This window comes from Odocoileus virginianus, chromosome 7 (genome assembly GCF_023699985.2).
Source record: "Odocoileus virginianus isolate 20LAN1187 ecotype Illinois chromosome 7, Ovbor_1.2, whole genome shotgun sequence".
Lineage (NCBI taxonomy): Eukaryota > Metazoa > Chordata > Mammalia > Artiodactyla > Cervidae > Odocoileus > Odocoileus virginianus.
The window spans coordinates 6,326,429-6,342,090 of record NC_069680.1 but is presented as its reverse complement, the minus strand read 5'-3'; the positions used below and the strand labels follow the sequence as shown (position 1 = coordinate 6,342,090).

The window sequence follows — 15,662 nt, the reverse complement described above, 5'->3', positions numbered from 1 at the left end:
ACAATATATCCTTCACCTCCATACTGTCTTCACCGAGATTCACCGGTTATTAACATTTTGCCACATCTGGTTTCTTTTCTCTTTCTCCTCCAGCCCACTTTGTTTTGCCAAATCATTCAAAAGTTAAGCTGCAGACATCATGTTATTTTGTTCATAAATAATTCAGCTCCTATCTCCTAGGAACAGGGACACTATCATAATATAATACCAGAACATAATACCATATCACACCCAAGGAATTTCACAGTTGCACAGTACTATTATCTAATATACAGTCTATATTTTTTCTAATTGCTTTAAAAATAACCTTTTTTTTCAATCCAGGTTCCAGTTGAGGACTGGACATTTAAATGATCATGTAAGTACATTTAAATGGTCATGTTTTCTTTGATCTAGGCGAGTCCCAGCCCTTTTACCTTTCAGACCATTGACATTTTTGAAGGGTCCAGGCAGTTGTCTTATAAAATATCTTACAATCTGGACTTGCCTGACTATACATTCAGGATTCAAATAAGTAATCTGTGGAGGGATTCTTTGTGTCCCTGTGAACATCTTGTACCCCAACAATCTGTTTTAATCCAATGGTTTTGACATCTGTTGACAATGAGCTTGAATCAATGACCACATTAGTATTGCAAAACAGTCACTGTGATGGTTACTCTGTAGTTGAAATGAACCTTTGCAAATCAAATCCTATTTTCTCCCTCACTTGCATTATTATTTCAGAACTATAACATCAGAACTATTTCAGAAGTTCATCTGCTTGACTCCACCTGACAGTGATTCATAACACCTGTTTTACATTTCTCTGATCTTGATCCACCTGAGCAGGTACATTAAGTGCAAACAAACGTATAAATGCACTGGCTTAAGCAGTGGGCAGGAAGCTACCTGTCTATACAAGCAAGAGATTGCCTAGTCTTTAGAGCCCTCCTTCCCATAAAGGATCAAATTCCATGTCAGGAAATGTCTATTTTCTAGGAGCTGAAATATCTCAGTTGGGAGAGACTGAAGAAATGTCTATTTTCTCAAAGACAGTTCTATATCAGCATCAGTTTCAGGCATCCCAAGAAGGGAGAGAAGGGTACACAACGGGTTCAGGCAGTAGACTCCTGGCACAATGTTAAAAGACACTAGGACAGTACCAAATCACATGGATCAGCTTCCAACAGCCTGGTTCCCCTGCCGCAGTGAATGATATTTCTTCCTGTCGATAGTCCTTTAGAGTCCAAATGACATCCCAGACTATTGCATTAGAATCCCCGGGAAGCTGGTTAAGAAATAGATGCTCCAGTCCCACCTCTGACCAACTGAATCAGAGCCCTGTGGGGCATTTGGGACTCAAGTATGTTGAGATCCCAGAGAATCTCATGAGCAGCCAGGTTTGGGAACTCTTGCTGAGAGAAGACCCACTATAGCCTCCAAAGGGGAACTATCCCATAGGCCACACAATGGTAGATGGTAATTAAGGATCAGTCCCATTACATGATGGCCATCCAGCCAACAACTGACAAGCCTGGGGTCTGGAACAAGGGCGGAGGGCTTCAACAAAGATGGTCAATTGCACCCCCAATTTATAGCCTACTCAAGGCTAGGGGGAAAAAAGTGACTATACTTAGAGAAGCTGTCAAGTCTATGGTTTTCCAAATTTAGCTTCTATCAGAACATTTGGGAACATCACCCTTCTAAGATTCTGAGTCAGAGATCTCCTCTGGGGCCCAGGGATGTGTACTTGAAACAAGCTCTCTAGATGATTCTGATGCAGGGGTACAAGACTATACTTTGAGACATCCAGCCTCGGATGTTGGTCTTCTCTGCTGGTCAAATTGCAGGAGTTGGATAAAACTGTGCGGGCTTTCACTTCAAGGCTACTTACCAAACCAAAGAAGCAAAATGTGAAGTCATATGGGAAAGGTTTCTGAGTAATTAATTAACCACTCAGAAACACTCAGATGAACTGAAATCATCCGTAAAAAATACTGACTTCCACTCCAACATATCATCCCACTGGAGGACTATTGGCAAGCTAAGTCAAGAGCATGTGACCAAGGCTCCCAGCACAAAGCCCACTCTTCAGGTTCCATATTAGCAGTTTCCAGAGGGGCACTGAGGGCATTGGACCATCCCCTGGAGGGCACTTGAATCATCTGAATCAAATGCTATATCTGACTATCAAGGTCCTGCCTAATTCCAGCTTCTCATTCATATTGTGAGGGAGCTAGCTCATGGCAATTCATTCTCTCTCTCTGCCCTATGCTCTACTGCTAACCCTTAGCCAAGATTAACATGTGTGTGTGTGTGGCCCCAGAAATGGAGATGGCTAGGCCTCCAGCATCAGGGAGGAAGGACAGTGCTAATTGCGGGAAAGGGGGCAAACAGGAAAACACTGGTCAGCTCCATGCAGGGCTGGCCTTTGGTTCTCTGGGAATGAGAAGCAAGGCTAGCAGACTGCGACCAAGGTTCCGGGTATTAGTGACTCCCACTGCTGGAGGTCATATGACATATCCTTCCCTCCCATGGCCCAGACAGCTTTCCACCTGGGAAACGGCAGGAAACAAACCACCTTCGTGGTACAAATGGGGTACATAGCACTCCCAGGAAAGCTCCCTCCACAGACATCAAAATATACCTGAAGGTCCCAACCTTAGCAGGCTCATGGTGAAAGGACACCCACACCAGCCAGCTTCTGGGGCTCTTACCTGACTGGAACACATATCTGGCCAAGCCCTGCATTAGCTCTGCTGGCCACGTCGGGGGCGCAGACTCCCCTGTTTCTCTCTTCAGACGAAATGTCAACTCAAAGCCAAAACCACTAGGTCCATCTGTTCCTGTGAATCTGGAAGGAATAAAAAGCAAATGTTTTTAGTTTAACTACCTTAGGGAAAACACTGTTTTGTTGCCTAATTAAAGTTCTCCTTTCTTGGTGGCCTCAACATCCAAACCCCCTAGTTGGAAGCATCTCAGGGAATAAGCCTTGAGGGGAGGGAGGATCCTGAAAGGGGGTAAGGAACCAGAACACTAGCCTTGCCCTCCAGCTACCATACATGTGTATGACCTCAGCCTGGCCAATCAAATTTGCCTGCTGGTACTCTGAATTACGAGTTCCAGATTTTGTGGGTCTGGAATGTTCCTTTCTGTATGACTGAGGCTCCAATACTGAAAATTGTCCTTATTCACATTCTGTATTCCTACAAGCTATTAATAAGCACCTACTTAGTTTGCTAAGAATATATGTCCTACTGTATACCCTAGGAGGATGAGACCCTTCTCCACTCCCACCTCCACCTTGCCCCACGACGGGATAATCCTTGGGCTGAGTTGGCTGACCTCCAAACTCAGCATTTGAGGACGGGTCTCAAAGCAGACTCCAAATACTGGGAGGGCCTGTGATCTTTCTGAACCCTGGCACCCCATGTGCATTCTCCAATCACTGGCACCTGGAGGGAGCAGAGTGTGCCCTCCATTCCTGGCCCCAAGTGGCCCAGAGTGATGATGGTCACACACATCAGAGGGAGATGAGGCAGGGGAGCAGTGCCTGCTTGGAAATGCTCAGGAGCCCAAATGTTCAGGGGAGTCCATGCAACGGACTTCTGCCAGAGAAGGAAATGATGTAGATTGAGAGGAAGGCTGGTTGGTGGTGGCACCTCCTAGGGTGAGGGAAACATCCAGGGAGGGGTGGCTGAGAGCTATACAAGGCCTGCCAGCCCAGAAAGGGTTAAAAGTTAAAATATGTTCATGATATAATTTTCAGTAATTATATCTTGTACAAACATGAGCCACAACGATTATACACATGTCAACTCCTGAGCATACAAATTCAAGCTATAAAATAAGATGACAGCCAACACCTTCTTGGAGCCAAGCTACTGGAACAGGCGGTCAGAGCGGAGAATGCTGAAGGTCAGAATGAGGTGGTCAGTGCCCAACCCTGGGATTCCACGTGACATCATTCCTCCACCATCATCATCGTCATCGCCTCCAAGGGGCCAGGCCAGGAGACTGGACATAAAGAGGTTCCAACGACTCAGAAGCTCTGACACCAAGGCCAGTCCTGCTTGTGTACATGGGTGGGTCCAGCCTACCTACACCTGCTGCAGTGAGGAGATCACCTCTGATAAGTTCTCTAAACTTAAAGTTTCTCTAAATTTAAGAGTCTAAAGGACTGAAAGGAAGCCTTATAATACCATAGAATACTTAGATACCATTTTCTTTTTTAAAAAATTAATTTATTTATTTTAATTGGAGGCTAATTACTCTATAATATTGTAGCGGTTTTTGCCATACATTGACATGAATCAGCCATGGGTGAACATGTGTTCCCCATCCTGAACCCCCCTCCCACCACTCTCCCCATCCCATTCCTCAGGGTCATCCCAGTGCATCAGCCCTGAGCACCCTATCTCATGCATCAAACCTGGACTGGCGATCTGTTTCACATATGATAATATACATGTTTCAATGCTAATCTCTCAAATCATCCCACCCTCCCCTTCTCCCACAGAGTCCAAAAGACTGTTCTATACATCTGTGTCTCTTTTGCTGTCTTGGATATAGGGTCATCATTACCGTCTTTCTAAATTCCATATATATGCGTTAATATACTGTACTGGTGTTTTTCTTTCTGACTCACTTCACTCTGTATAAAAGGCTTCAGTTTCACCCACCTCAATTAGAACTGATTCAAATACATTCTTTTTAATGGCTGAGTAATATTCCATTGTGTATATATGTACCAGAGCTTTCTTATCCATTCATCTGCCAGTGGACATCTAGGTTGCTTCCATGTCCTGGCTATTGTAAACAGTGTTGCAATGAACACTGCACATGTCTCTTTCAATTCTAGTTTCCTCAGTGTGTATGCCCAGCAGTGGGATTGCTGGGTCATATGGCAGTTCTATTTCCAGTTTTTTTAATGAATCTCCACACTGTTCTCCATAGTGGCTGTACTAGTTTGCATTCCCACCAACAGTGTAAGAGGGTTCCCTTTTCTCCACACCGTCTCTAGCATTTATTGTTTTTAGACTTTTTGATAGCAGCCATTCTGACCAGCATGAGATGGTACCTCATTGTGGTTTTGATTTGCATTTCTCTGATGAGTGATGTTGAGCATCTTTTCATGCGTTTGTTAGCCATCTGTATGTCTTCTTTGGAGAAATGTCTGTTTAGTTCTTTGGCCCATTTTTTGATTGGGTGGTTTATTTTTCTGGAATTGAGCGGCATGAGCTGCTTGTATATTTTTGAGATTCTTTGTCAGTTGCTTTGTTATTATTTTCTCCCATTCTGAAGGCTGTCTTTTCACTGCTTATAGTTTCCTTCATTGTACAAAAGCTTTTAAGTTTAATTAGGTCCCATTTGTTTATTTTTGCTTTTATTTCCATTATTCTGGGAGGTGGGTCATAGAGGATCCTGCTGTGATTTATGTCGGAGAGTGTTTTGCCTATGTTCTCCTCTAGGAGTTTTATAGTTTCTGGTCTTACGTTTAGATCTTTAATTAGATACCATTTTCTCTGAGTATCAATGGGGAGGCAGATTCCATTTGGGGGTATACATCTAGAATTTTGGAGGCCAGGCTAGAAGATGCTTGGCAGGATGCAGTGTAAGCTATTTTCTTTCCTTGCTGAATTGTCCTGGCTGGGAGCAATTCTATGCAGAGAAGCTGAGGGAAGAGTTAAGCAAGCTGAGGCTGTAGGCTTTCAAGGGGGTGTGAAAACTTGGGGTAAAGCAAGACTGACTTGGAGTCAAAACCCTGCAAAGGGAGATGGGTCACTAGGGCAAAGGGAAGATTTTAAGCAGCCACCAATTAGAAGCTGCTTTGTAAAATGTATTAGACCATTACTCCCGGGCTTTCATCCTGGGCCAAGAAAAATACATGATTTCTAACCGCAAAAACTTGAGAAACAGACTAAGAGAAACACGCTCCTCACACTGTGCAAAGGGGAGAACCCTCAGATGCAGAGAGAGGAGCCACATCCTCCCAAGCAGTACCGCCTCTCTAAGGAGGGACATGCACACACACACATGGGTGTGTATGCGCATAAACGCACGTGTACACCGTCTGCCTCCACACGGGCTGCCTTCTGGGCCAGCTCTGTGGTGGGCAGGCCAGCTCTCACTTGACTGGCTGGGAGGGACAGTCCGGGCCAGATGGTCTCCACCTGCATTTGATTACCACCCACCAGGCTAGCTGGACGCAACCTCTAAACTCTGAAACATGAGTTTGGAATGGCCTAGCCTTGGGATAAACACACAACCTGGGGCCTGTCAGAAGGCCTCTTCTTCAAAGCAGATTGCCCAGGCAATAGCCGAATGACAAGGTCATTCAGTCTTTAACATTCCCTGGAGGGGCCTGGCTTGGTCTGCATTTCCTCATGTGAGGGCTTCTCCAGCCAAAGCAGACTGATCTGACCAGAGTAAGGAACCCCTCCTGGGGAGCGGCTGTCTCATGCATCCTCTTGAGAAAGAAACCCATGAGAGGAAACTGTCACGTGCTGTAGAAGGTGGGATCTGGGTCAGAGCAAAGAATCTTACTAACACAGAAGACTCCTAAAACACTGGCTGGTGGTAAAGGCACCCAGTAGTATTTCTTCCTACAGAGATTCTTAAAGGAAGACATGACAGATCCTCCCCTCCCCAGTCTGGTAGGAAGGGGTGAAGGATTCTGTCTTGTTGTAGAAGGCTGGATGAGACTGGCCTCCCAAGATTGCTTCCAGCTAGAGAACATCTGATCCTGCCTACTAAGGCACCTAGGGAGAGGCTGGCTTTGTCCCAGCAGTTTGGGGACCCAGGCAATGGCTGTGCCAGCCTCAAGAGTCACATCAAAGCTGCCAATAGGAAAAACATGTGCCTCAAATCCCAACCACCAGAACCTGCCCAAAGGTCTCCCCCAAAGCATCTGATTAAGAAGGTGCCAATCAGCCTCAGAGAGACCAAAATGACTGTGAACTCCAGGCAAAAGACAAACAGGAACTTGGGAGAGACTTCCGAGAATAAACACAAGATGTGGGCAGGCTGACCTAAAAGCTGGCATCTTGTGTTCAACACCATTAGTTACTAGGAAAATTCAAATCAAAACTACAATGAGATACCATTCATTTCACACTCTCTAGGATGGCCAAAATAAAAGACGGACAGTAACAAGTGTTGACGAGGGTGTGGAGAAATTGGAACACTCGTAAAGCAGCAGAGTTGCTTTGGAAAAAACAGTGTGGCAGTTCTTCGAAAATTTAAATATACCATATGATACAATTGTTCCTCTCCAAGGTATATACCCAAGAGAACTGAAAACAGTTTTTACACAAAAACTTGTACGCTAATGTTCATAGTGAAGTGAAAGTCGCTCAGTCGTGTTAGACTCTTCGCAACCCCATGGACTATACAGTCCATGGAATTCTCTAGGCCAGAATTCTGGAGTGGGTAGCCTTTCCCTTCTCCAGGGCATCTTCCCAACCCAGGGATCGAACCCAGGTGTCCCACATCACAGGCAGATTCTTTACCAGCTGAGCCACCAGGGAAGCCCAATGTTCACAGGAGCATCAGTCATAACAAACAAAAAGTGGAAGCAACCCAAATGTCATCAACATATAAATGGATAAACAAAACATAGAATATCCATACAATGCAATATTACTTGGCAATATAAAGGAATGCTGTACTGATTATTTGCAACAACATGAGTGAACCCTGGAAACATTATGCCGAGCGAATGGAGCCAGATACAAAAGACCACATATCACATGATTCCGTTTATATGAAATGTCCAGAATAGACAAATTCACAGAGACAGAACGATTAGTGGTTGCCAGGGGCTGGGGAAGGAGAGAATGGGGAGTGACTGCTAATGGGTATAGAGTTTCTTTCTGAAGTGCTGGGAAGGTTCTGGAACTTAATGGTGACCATTGCACAACCTTGTGAATATACTAAAAAGCACTGAATTGTATACTAAAAGGGTGAATCTCATGCTATGTGGATTACATCTTTAAAAAAAGGAAGTTGGCATCTCAGATACACCTCTACACTAGGGGAGGCAGAGCCAACCATGCCAAATAAGCCAGGCCTTTACCTGGCTCTATCTACAAATAACCACTACAATTAATTGAATACCTATTAAGTTGGAGGCCTTGCACTAAGCACTTTCCTGATGCTGTATTATTTAATTCCCCAACAACCCTGTGACTCAGCCATTGTTATCCTCGTTTAACTAATATATGAGAAAAAGACACTTGAGAGAATTTAAGTAATATTCTATAAGTCACACATTAAGCAAGTGATGGACTTCAGACTTGAGGTCTGACTCCAAAGCCCATTTTTTTACTGCAGTGTGACTTCAGGCAATATATTTAATCTCTTCATGCCTCAGCTTCCCCATCTATAAAATGAGGATAGTAACTGTAACTATTTCAGAGTTGTTAGGAGGATAAAATATTTCAAAACTGCCTGAAACACTGTAACATTATATCACTTACACTAAGGGAAAGAGGAATTTACAAAAGACCGTATGTTATATGAATCCATTTACATATACAATAAATAATATAATTTATAATATATATTTATATTATGTAAAATACCAAGAATAGGCAAATCTACAGGAACAGAAAGCAAATCAGTGATTACCTCAAGCTGAGACACTAAAGACACAGGCAGAGTCATTGCTAATGGGTGTGGGCTTTCTTTTGAGGGTGATAAAAAAAAGTTCTAAAATTAGTTTATGGTGATGGTTACATAACTCTTGAAAATATATTCAAAACCACTAAACTGTATACTTTAAGTGAGTGAACTGTATGGTAAGTGAATTTTATCGCAATAAAGCTGTTTTTAAAAACTGAGGTGGGGGGAAGAAACCCCAAAGACCTAACGGTAAAAAAATTCACAAATCAAGCTATAGATATATTCCTCTTAAGCATAAAACAAGATTGTCCATCTCACTCATGGTAAGAGAAATGCAACTCAAATACAAATTAAGAAGACAATGATACCATTATAACTTAGATTGGCAAAAATTTTAAAGTATGACATTATATTCCATTGATGAGCCTGTGAGGAAAGAGGTATTTCCATATAATGCTGGTGGGGATACAAATTAGCACAAGTTTTTTGGGGGGAAGCGAGTAACATCTAACAAAATCACATATCATTTATCTTTTTTTTTTTTTTTGATGCACCACAGCAGTTTGCCCAATCTCAGTTCCCTGACTAGGGAATGCCCAGAATCCTAACCACTAGATCACCAGAGAACTCCCACATATTGTTTACTTTTTGACTCAGCAATCAAACTCTAAGAGTTTATGACCCCAAAATACTAAATGCCCATTCACAGGAGAGTGGTCCAAAGAGTACTATGCAGCTATAAGAAGGACTGAGGAAGAGCTCTAAAAACTGAATGGATATTGTTAAGTAAAAACAGCAAAAGAGAACTATACCACGCCACCTTTTGAGAAAGAGAAAAGGGAATACAGGAAAATGTACCTGTATTTGCTCATTTCTGCAAAAAGCAACACAGGAAGGATAAATCAGAAACTAATAAGATTGGTTACCTACAGGCAGTAGGTGGGAATCACGGGGAAAGGACTGTGGGGTGGAGGAAGTATGAGTGTGACATTTCTCTGAATATTCCTTTCTGTATGGCTATCACTTCTGGATCAATGATAATGCTTTCACATACTCAAAATAAACAAGGATGGAGGAAAATTTTAAATGTAATACAAATATAAATTAATGAACTTAACTGTATTTGAAATAATATTACCACACTGAAGAGGGGGGAAAAAGTCACCCAAGTACCTTATGTACACAGTTTGTTGATCATATGTCCTCAGACTAAAGACAGAAAGAACAGTAAACAAATACTGAACTCTGGTTAGCATGCAGTGTTATGGGCTGGTAATTCTGAAACTACTTTCTGTGTAAATGTATTGTGGATAATGAGAGCCAGTGGATAATTTCTCACTGTCAGAAATGTTAAAAAAAACTGGTAAACATATATCAAAGTTAAAAATATGTAAAAAAAGAAAAAAAATATGTATAAAAGGAAGGATAGAATGAGCCTCATAGGTATGATTTTGGAATTGGAGGTATTGGTATGGTATTTAAAAGTGGGATAAAAGATGTGGGTGTGGGTGTGATACATGTGTATTGCCTAGCTCTCTCCACTGAGTAACACCTCAAAAGCAATGATAACACACAGCACTTAGATCTTGGTTTCTAAATACCATCTACCATTAAAAAAGACCAGAGCTCACTGGAGAAACGGCTGATTTCAGAGTTGGGAAAGCACAAAATGACCTTGGAACTTTTTGTTGTACCAGAAGGCAAGTAAGTACTTAAAGAATGATGTGAACATATAAGTCAACAGTAAAGAGAACCCAAACTTAAGGGCTCCCACTGGCCAAATTGAGGACAATTTGAGCATCAAAACAAATGGTATTAGCAAATTATAACCTATTAATTAAAACTCTATTGATGCCACACTGATTGTAATGGACCTAATGACACTGGCTCTATAGATTTTGGACTTAATACAGCCTCCATAATTACATGAATCAATGCCTTATTTTATATATATATATATATATATATATATATATATATATATATATGAGGGGCAGCAGCTTTTCACTCTTGTATTTGCAAAAAGCCTTTTCTATAAATATATTCAGTGGTATTTATAAGAGTAAAATATTTAGAAACAATCTAAATGTTCTACAAGTAGGGGTATTACCAGTTCTGGTGCACTGTGTGGTGGGACATTACACAGTCATTAAAAACTAGATTTCTTCAAAGCAGGAAGACTAATCTCTGAGTTTTGAGAGGCAAAGGGTTTTCTGCCTCTAACTGCTGAGTAAGTATGTGTTAGTTGCTCAGTCGTGTACAAGTCTTTGCAACCCCTTGGAAGGTAAGCCCACCAGACTCCTTTGTCCATGAGAGTCTCCAGGTAAGCATACTGAAGTGGGTAGCCATTCTCTTCTCCAGGGGATCTTCCTGACCCAGGGATCGAACCTGGGTCTCCTACATTGCAGGCGGATTCTTTACCATCAGAGCCACCCAGGAAGCCCCAGCTGGTGAGTACTAGATCCTAGTACTTCCCCAATGGAGCCTCAGATGAGAATGCAGCCCAGCTGACACTGATTGCAGCTTTGTGAGGCCCTGAAGAGAACACTCAGAATAGCTACACCTGGACTCCTGATCCAGAGGAGATGTGAGATTATGTGTGCTGCTTTGAGCTACTCAATTTGTGGTCATTTGTTATGCAGCAGTATAAAACCAACACACCCACCTTGCTCTCTGCCCTTTAAGGCTGACCTCTGTGGGGCTCCTGAACCTTCTGGCATTCAACTGGGTTCAGCCAGTGGAAACCCTAACAGGAAATCAGAGGGAGGAGAGAGACTCTTCAATTGAAGTTTACCGCTTAAGGTCACTCTGAAGAACAACACTTTACACAACTGTTCTGGGTTCTCAAACCTCACTCCCTCTGGTCCCTTCAGTGCTAGGAGAGTAGCAGCTGAGCCAATGACTAGCCTTGCGTGACTGCACTCTCTTCTTTACAAACAAACCCTTCCCCAGGCATCCTACTCTGAAGGCGCCAAACTCTTTCTTGTTGAGACCAATATAGGGCACCTACCACTCTTCCTTGCTCCTGTGCAAGCCTCCACCACAGGACCCTCCTTGCCTTACGGTAACTGCCTTCCTAGTTCTCCCATTAGGACTGGAGTTGCCCCCTTTTTGCACCACCAGTGACTGACAAAGAAGTGCTCAGTGAAGGCTTGCTGAACAGTGGAACAGAGTGAGACTACAATATTTACTAATGAGACTAAATTCGAGAAAGAAGGCAAAGTTTTACAGAATTTAGAACACTGGGCAAGGGATAAGAGGGCAAATGCCAGCCCAAGGTTATGAGCTGAAGGGCTTAGGCAGAGTGAGCCTGCCAGCAAGGGCAGGGAGGCTGGGAAGTGAGGATGGGAAACACAAGACAGTCTTAGTCTTGGGCTCCTTGAACCCTCTGGAGGTCCCAAGGCGGACTCGGGGCAGAAACTGCAAAAAATTATCCTACTTTATGGTCCTAATAAGATGCTAGAGGCGAGTCCAGTGACTTAGACAAGACACAAAGCCCAGCTCCACCACTTTCCAGCTGGCCCTCGGGCAAGTTAACTTCCACGTGTCCTGGAGTTTCCTCACCTGTTTAACTGGAATGAGAATATTTACTTCATAGGGCAGCTGGGAGGCTTTTAGTGGGTGGCACAGTGTCCAGCACTAGCAAGTACCCATACAGAGAAGCTAGTAGTCAACCTTCCCTTACTTAGTGCTCAGCAGAAGCAGTCCTGTTCATCACTTCTCCCTAAGAATAGCAGCAGACGCCTCCAGCTTCCCTACCCTCTAGACTCTGAAGCTTAACCAGCCTCATCCTTTAAGAGGTGCTGGATCTTCCAACTTTGCCCAAGTTCCTGACCTTGGATTCCTCAAACCATGCCCAAGAGTCTTCCTAGCTGCTTCCATGCTTTGAGTGACAGCCATTACAACAGAATTCAGTAAACAATTACAAAGTAAACATTTGCAAAGATTATGTTTTCATTTTGAACAGTTCACAAGTACTGATACATCATGACCTATCTTGAAGTCGTGTTTGGTGACTACACAAGGACTAAATGAGGTAGTAACACTTTGTTAAATTCTTTTCCAATGTCTATATGGTAATATTCTGACATAGCTATGTTTTTTTAAAACACTTCCAGCTACATCATGTTAATTTTGCACAATCTTAAAGAAAGTTAAAAAAAGAAAGAAAGAAAAAACTGTATCAGTCGAGACTGCACCTTATGCTGAGCTGGGATTCTGAAGAGGCTACAGTGCAGGGCAGCCACCTCTGAGCTTGAACTCTGAGTAGCAGATGCTCTTTCTGCTTCGTGTCATCCAACCAGACTCATGGAATGCATTTGCCTCACTCAGGTAGATGTTTCCTCGGATCCCTTGCTGGGAGTCAACTAGCATGTTCCCACAGCATTTCTCAAGTTTAAAAACAGTAGCTCCCAGGCTGATTCAGCTGAGAACCCAGCTAAACAATCTACCTGGCTCCCAACGCTCAGGGTGGTTTAACTCTGTCCCAGGCTTTCAGTGAGCAAATAGCCTCCCAGCCTGAGAACTGAATCTAAGAAAAGCACCAAGCCAAGAGCAGCAGACCCTTTCTCTGCAAGATGGCAAAAGCTGAGAGTTCATCCTCCCCTAGTGGAGGTCAACTATACCTTCTCCCCTCTACTCCCAGTCACCACCAAAGAACTCAAAGGTCAGTCCCCAGAGGGATTCCAAGCCCACCCAGTGTTCTAGAGGAATTCTAGGCCAAAGAGGAGCTTGGTGCTTGAGTTACTTGGCATCACTAGGAGAGCCCCCACCCGAGGCTTTGGGCTAAAGCAGCATCTACACTAAGATCGTTTTTTTTTTTGTTTTAATAAGGAAAAAAAAAGGCTAGGCCAATGGCGGCAAGATCACAGTCAGATTTAGGAAGCAAGACTCTGTCTGCACACAGGTGTACAGCCTGGGGCTTCTTGCAAACCCAAGAGCCAGGGCATTCTGCCCAAGGACTTTCTATTCACCCACTTGCCTCCAGGATTCTGGGAAGTCAGCCGCCCCAGATTGAGACACCTGAAAGAGGGTAATGGGAAGGAACAAATCTTTTCAGCATCTCCATTCCCCCAGAGCAAGGACTGTACTTATTGTGTGTTCTGTACATGGGCACAAAGTGTCACAGCTGAGCAAATGCTAAATGGTAGTAATATTCCCATTGCTGTCCAAAGAAACAGTCAGGCTGAGATATTCAATGACAAACAAGATAAGACAGTATTAAAAAGCAATGAGCTTTCCTCTCAGTCACTACCAAAGTCCGACTCAAATATCTTAATGGCATTTCCTTGGAGTCACTGTGCAGATGTTTCCTTTTTAGGGAAATAAAACCATCACTCAGTTCTGTTCTCTTGACTGCACACCAGTGCTGACTTCCTACGTTACTGGAAAAGCTTCCTGAAACCTCTGCCCCATCACATCATCCCTTTGCTCCCCTCATCAACAGATAATAGATAATCTGTTGAATGTCAGATTCTTTGTATTGCCTTCAAACTCCAACCTCATCTGGCTCCACTGTGCTCTTCTTACCAAGCCCCAAGTATACTGGCCTTCTTTTTGTTCCTTGAACATGTCAAGGTCCTTACTACCACAGGGCCTCTGGAACAGCAATTTTCACTGCCTACAATCTTCACATAATTGAGTCACCAGAGCACTGTACAACTCCAGGGAGCACAAATTGCACAGAATAATATGAATGGTGCCCCTAGAGTTACAGGGGGTGGCAACCTGGTTGCTACTTTGTCACTGAGCTTTCAGTTCAAATGCTGTGTCTTCAAGGAAGCCATTACTGATTACCTGCTAAATGTAACCTCTCCACCTACCTCAACCCCAATTTCTACCTGGATATCTCCAGCACATCATCCCTGCTTTATTTTCAACACAGCACTTGTACTACCTAAAACTTTTTAACATGTTTTTTTCCTATTAAAATGTAAAATCCATGAGAAAAGAAACCCTACCTATCTTGCTCCTATGTTATCCCCAGCATTTAAAACATAAAGTGCACTAAAAACTTCAGGAAACCAATTATGGGCTTATTATACACCAAGTACCAGGCCAGATGCTAGGGGTTCTCCCCCACCCCAATAAAGCAAGGTTCCAGCATTTCTACTGAAATCACACACCTCCTTCCAGAGAAAAGCTCTTGACTCTTATGAAAATTCCCATGGAGCATCAACCCCATTTTGAGTACATAGGTCCAAACTGAAGAAATCTCCCTGCATGAGCTAAATGCTCAGACTTGGTGCTGGGCCAAAAGAATTCTTTGCCTCTGCTGTGAAAATGCTTTCCCAATAGCACGAGAAACCCCAAAGCAAGGTTTTTAAATTTTTTCACTTACTCATTCACTCAACAAATATTTGTTGATGTACTGGGGAACATCAATGCACAAGGCAGATATACATCCTTACCCTAGGGTAGCTTACATTCTAGTGGGAAGAAGGGCAGACAGACAACAAACAAGCCAATTAAGTAAAATAAGGTAAATGGTGCTTTAAAAAAATTAAGCAGAAAGGGTGATAGTGTTTCATGGAGGGGGCTCAGGGTTTCCATTCTAAGTAAGGAAGTCAGGCAAGGCCTAACTAAAAGGTGATATTTGAGGAAAGACCTAAGGAGATGAGGGAGTAAGGCATGAAGCTATCTGAGAATAGAGCTTTCTAAACATGGGGAGAGCAAGTGCAAAGGCCCTGAGGCAGCAGAGTGCCTGGTTTTGCAGGAACAGAGTGAGGAAGGAGAAGAACAACAGGGGATGAGGTGGATTAAAGAATCTTGGTGGCAACAGACTTTGGCTATTACTGAGACAGGAGGTCACTGGATGGCAGGGAGGGATATGGTATGAACACTGCCATCAACCACAGAGCTGGCATAGGACTAAGGGCTCTATAGTAGCAAAGTTCCTGTAAAGCTCCAACCTCAAAGGCTCCCTGCTCAGCCACTGCCTTCCTTCTGGGCCCTTTCTCTGTGCAAAACCTATGGCTATAGGAATGAAAAATTGCCAGACTGGCTCCAGGAGGGCAGGAATCCAGCATGTCTGCAACCTGATATATTGAAAAACC

General features: G+C 43.3%; 1 protein-coding gene across 2 annotated transcripts in view; it reads right to left on the bottom strand.

Moving 5' to 3' along the window:
- SUFU (SUFU negative regulator of hedgehog signaling) overlaps nucleotides 1-15,662 on the bottom strand; it is a 106,024-nt gene that overhangs the window by 71,655 nt on the left and 18,707 nt on the right. For both annotated transcript variants that reach the window (XM_020897881.2, XM_020897880.2), the window contains exon 3: nucleotides 2,700-2,836. In XM_020897881.2, the coding sequence (XP_020753540.1) occupies nucleotides 2,700-2,836 (137 nt within the window). The remainder of the gene's footprint in view (nucleotides 1-2,699; nucleotides 2,837-15,662) is intronic.